This window comes from Chiloscyllium plagiosum, chromosome 12 (assembly GCF_004010195.1).
Source record: "Chiloscyllium plagiosum isolate BGI_BamShark_2017 chromosome 12, ASM401019v2, whole genome shotgun sequence".
In the NCBI taxonomy this organism is placed as follows: domain Eukaryota; kingdom Metazoa; phylum Chordata; class Chondrichthyes; order Orectolobiformes; family Hemiscylliidae; genus Chiloscyllium; species Chiloscyllium plagiosum.
The window spans coordinates 86,224,547-86,228,535 of record NC_057721.1 but is presented as its reverse complement, the minus strand read 5'-3'; the positions used below and the strand labels follow the sequence as shown (position 1 = coordinate 86,228,535).

General features: G+C 44.7%; 1 protein-coding gene across 1 annotated transcript in view; it reads right to left on the bottom strand.

Annotated features, from left to right (window-relative positions):
- Positions 1-3,984, bottom strand: part of LOC122554866 (nesprin-3-like) — an 84,935-nt gene extending 80,951 nt beyond the window's left edge. The window contains exon 1 of the mRNA XM_043700214.1: positions 3,904-3,984. Within this exon, the coding sequence (XP_043556149.1) occupies positions 3,904-3,984 (81 nt within the window). The remainder of the gene's footprint in view (positions 1-3,903) is intronic.
- Between the last annotated feature and the right edge of the window lie 5 nt (positions 3,985-3,989).

The following is a 3,989-nucleotide window of genomic DNA, read 5'->3' as shown; positions in this document are numbered from 1 at the left end:
AGGCGCCCAGTCTCCCCAATGTAGAGGAGACCGCATCGGGAGCAACGGATACAATAAATGACATTGGTGGACGTGCAGGTAAAACTTTGATGGATGTGGAAAGCTCCTTTGGGGCCTTGGATGGAGGTGAGGGAGGAGGTGTGGGCGCAGGTTTTGCAATTTCTGTGGTGGCAGGGGAGGGTGCCAGGATGGGAGGGTGGGTTGTAGGGGGGCGTGGACCTGACCAGGTAGTCACAGAGGGAACGGTCTTTGCAGAAGGTGGTAAGGGGTGGGGAGGGAAATATATCCCTGGTGGTGGGGTCTGTTTGGCTGTGGCGGAAATGTTGGCGGATGGTATGGTTATTGCGAAGGTTGGTAGGGTGGAAAGTGAGGACCAGAGGAGCTCTGTCCTTGTAACGGTTGGAGGGGTGGGGTTTGAGGGCGGAGGTACGGTACGTGGATGAGATGCGTTGGAGGGCATCTCCAACCTTTCAGCTCAGCACTGTCCCCATGGCCTGTCCTACGTGCCAATCTCCCTTCCCACCTATCCGCTGCACCTTCCCCTCTGACCAATCACCTCTACCCCCCCCCCCCCATTTATCTCTCTACCCGAGAGGCTTCTTGCCTCCATTCCTGATGAAGGGCTTTTGCCCGAAACGTCGATTTTCCTGCTCCTCAGGTGCTGCCTGACCTGCTGTGCTTTTCCAGCACCACTCTGATCTAAACTCTGGTTTCCAGCATCTGCAGTCCTCACTTTTGCATATAGACAGTGAGCCTGACCTCAGTGGTGGGCCAGTTGTTGGAGGGAATCCTGAGGGAAGGATGTACATGTATTTGGAAAGGCCAGGACTGATTTGGGATAGTCAACATGGCTTTGTGCGTGGGAAATCATATTTAACAAACTTGATAGAGTTTTTTGAAGAAGCAAAGAGGATTGATGAGGGCAGAGCAGTAGATGTGATCTATGTGGACTTCAGTAAGGCATTCGACAAGGTTCCCCATGGGAGACTGATTAGCAAGATTAGATCTCACGGAATACAGGGAGAACTAGCCATTTGGATACAGAACTGGCTCAAAGGTAGTAGACAGAGGGTGGTGGTGGAGGGTTGTTTTTCAGACTGGAGGCCTGTGACCAGTGGAGTGCCACGAGGATCGGGGCTGGGTCCTCTACTTTTTGTCATTTATATAAATGATTTGGGTGCGAGCATAAGAGGTACAGTTAGTAAGTTTGTCGATTACACCAAAATTGGAGGTGTAGTGGACAGCGAAGAGGGTTACCTCAGATTACAACAGGATCTTGACCAGATGGGCCAATGGGCTGAGAAGTGGCAGATGGAGTTTAATTTAGATAAATGTGAGGTGCTGCATTTTGGGAAAGCAAAGTATATTTGCAGCAAGACATTCCTGCTCCTGTATTCAAATCCTCTTGCTCTGATGACCAACAAAACATTTCCCTTTTTCATCTTCTGCTGCACCTTCATGCTTACTCTCAAGGACTGGTGTCCAAGGACACCCAGATCTCATTGCACCTCCCCTTTTCCCAATCTATCACCATTCAGACAATAAATCACCTGCCATGTTTGCTACGAAAGTCAATAACCTCACATTTATCCACATTAAATTGCATTTGCTTGCTTACTTAACCTGACCATATCACAAAACTTCTCTGCACCTTATTCACAGTTTATCCTGCCACCCAACTTTTTCATCATCTGCAAACATGTGATATGACAAGTAGTTCTCTCATCTAAATCATTAACGTAGATTGTGTAGAGCTGGAGTCCTATCACTGGTTGCAGCGGAACCCCAATAATCACTGCTTGCACATGGGAAATTATCTGTTTATTCCTACTCCTCACTTCCTGCCTTCCAACCAGTTTTATATCTCTCTTGTTATGAAGGTGTAGGTGTGTACTGTATCTTTGAGAGGGGGAGGAAGCTGGCAAGGACTGACTGAAAGCACAGAATGTGCTAACATTTGGCTGTGAAACAATAGCCGGAGCTGCACTGCCATGGTACACAACAATTTTGAATTCAGCCAATCAGTTTAAATTATGCCCAAATTACCAAAAGGCAACTGAATTTGAATTTTACTATTTTGGACGACATCAAACCAATAAGACAGTCCGATGTTTTGGGGTATGTAAAATTGAGCATTTTGAACAGTTAACCAGAGCAACAAAGAGCACCAACAAACACAGTCAGCCTGCAAAATTGCTCTGTGAAAGGTACCTTCTCAAAGTTTGTGAAGCAGAAGACTGAAGAAAAGACACAAGAAAGTACAGACAAGGATACCAAGGTAAAAGCGACAACTGACTGGTTTTGAAATCTGAATTTTTTGTTAAACTTAACTGGGGATTTTATTGGATCAGTAGTGTTGTAGAGTGGGAGGTAGATAAATTGATCAGACAAAGGAGGATTACAGTGTAGACAATTGGTGTTTAATACTCTTGTGTTTCTTAGAGTGAAAGAATAAATTGTTAAATTTTCTTCTTATATAGAGGGATTTTTATAGTTATTTGTCACTCATACTCTAACAGACTATAAGTTGAGGTGAGCTTTTCTGTGGGTCTGGTTCAAATTAGCAGAACAGTAAACCCTGTGTTGTAATACTCTAAATTCACTGCCTCCAATCCCATGCATAGGAACGTAAGAATTAGGTGAGCCATTCAGCCTCTTGAGCCTGTTCCATCTTTCAATGAAATCATAGCTGACCTGTTGTCTAACTCCATACACCAGCCTTTGGCCGAAATCCCTTTATACCTTATAAAGCCAAAAGAACTGCAGATGCTGGAAATCAGAAACTAAACAATGTGCTGGAAAAGCTCAGCAGTCTGGAGCACAGAACATAGAACATTACAGCGCAGTACAGGCTCTTCAGCCCTTGATGTTGCGCCACCCTGTCCTACTAATCTGAAGTCCATCCCACCTACACTATTCCATGTACGTCCATATGCCTGTCCAATGACGACTTAAATGCACTTAAAGTTGGCGAATCTACTACCGATGTAGGCAAAGCATTCCTGACCCTTACTACTCTGAGTAAAGCAGGTAAAGCATCTGTGAAGAGAATCAAACAGTTCCCTACTTCTATTAATGTCTTTCAATTCCTTCTTTCCATTAGGTCCTCTGTTCACCCATATTTTTAGGATGTTATTTATGTCTTCCTTTGTGAAGTCAGGCTAAAACATGTATTTAACTAATCTACCATTTATCAATGTCCCCATGATAAATTCCTTGCCTCCGTCTCTACGGGGCCTGAATTCATCTTTACTGACTTCCCTCTCTTCACCTTCACCCTGCTTTTACAAAGAGAGACAAAAAATACCTGTCCAATGTTTCTGACTGTCATTTATTTTTCCATTTTTCAAAAAAAAAATCATTCATGGGACATTGGGCCGAACTGGCTGTTCAGTGTTTATTGCCTATCCCTCGTTGCCCTTGAGCAAGTAGAGACGAGTTGCCTTCTTGAACTACTGCAGCCCATGTGCTGTAGGTAGACTCACAATGCCTTTAGGGAGAAAATTCCAGGATTTTGACCCAGTGACACTGAAGCCTGGATGGTGAGTGGCTTGGAGAGAAAATGCAGGGATGGTGTTCCCATGTAACTGCTGCCCTTATTGATCTCGATGGGAACGATTATGGGTCTGGAAGGTGCTGTTTAAGGATCTTTGATGAATTTCTGCACTGCAGCTTGTACATGATACATCTGGTGGTGGAGGTAGTACACTGGGTACAGTCTGGGACACAAACCACACAAGAATACTGATCCTGAGTCTGCACTTGCTTAGAGTGTGATGGCATTACAAAATAACATTGTACTTCAGCCATCAATTCTCAAAATACGATATTATTATACAATGACGGATGGGGCAGGGTAGTGCATACATAAACACAGTCCTTTTTCTCCAGCGCCTTCCTCACCTCTGTCTCTCTCAGTCTGTTTTCTAAAGCAGCTTTTGGTCCTTGGACATTGTCAGTGGCCTCTAAGCGCTCCTGGATCATTCGCA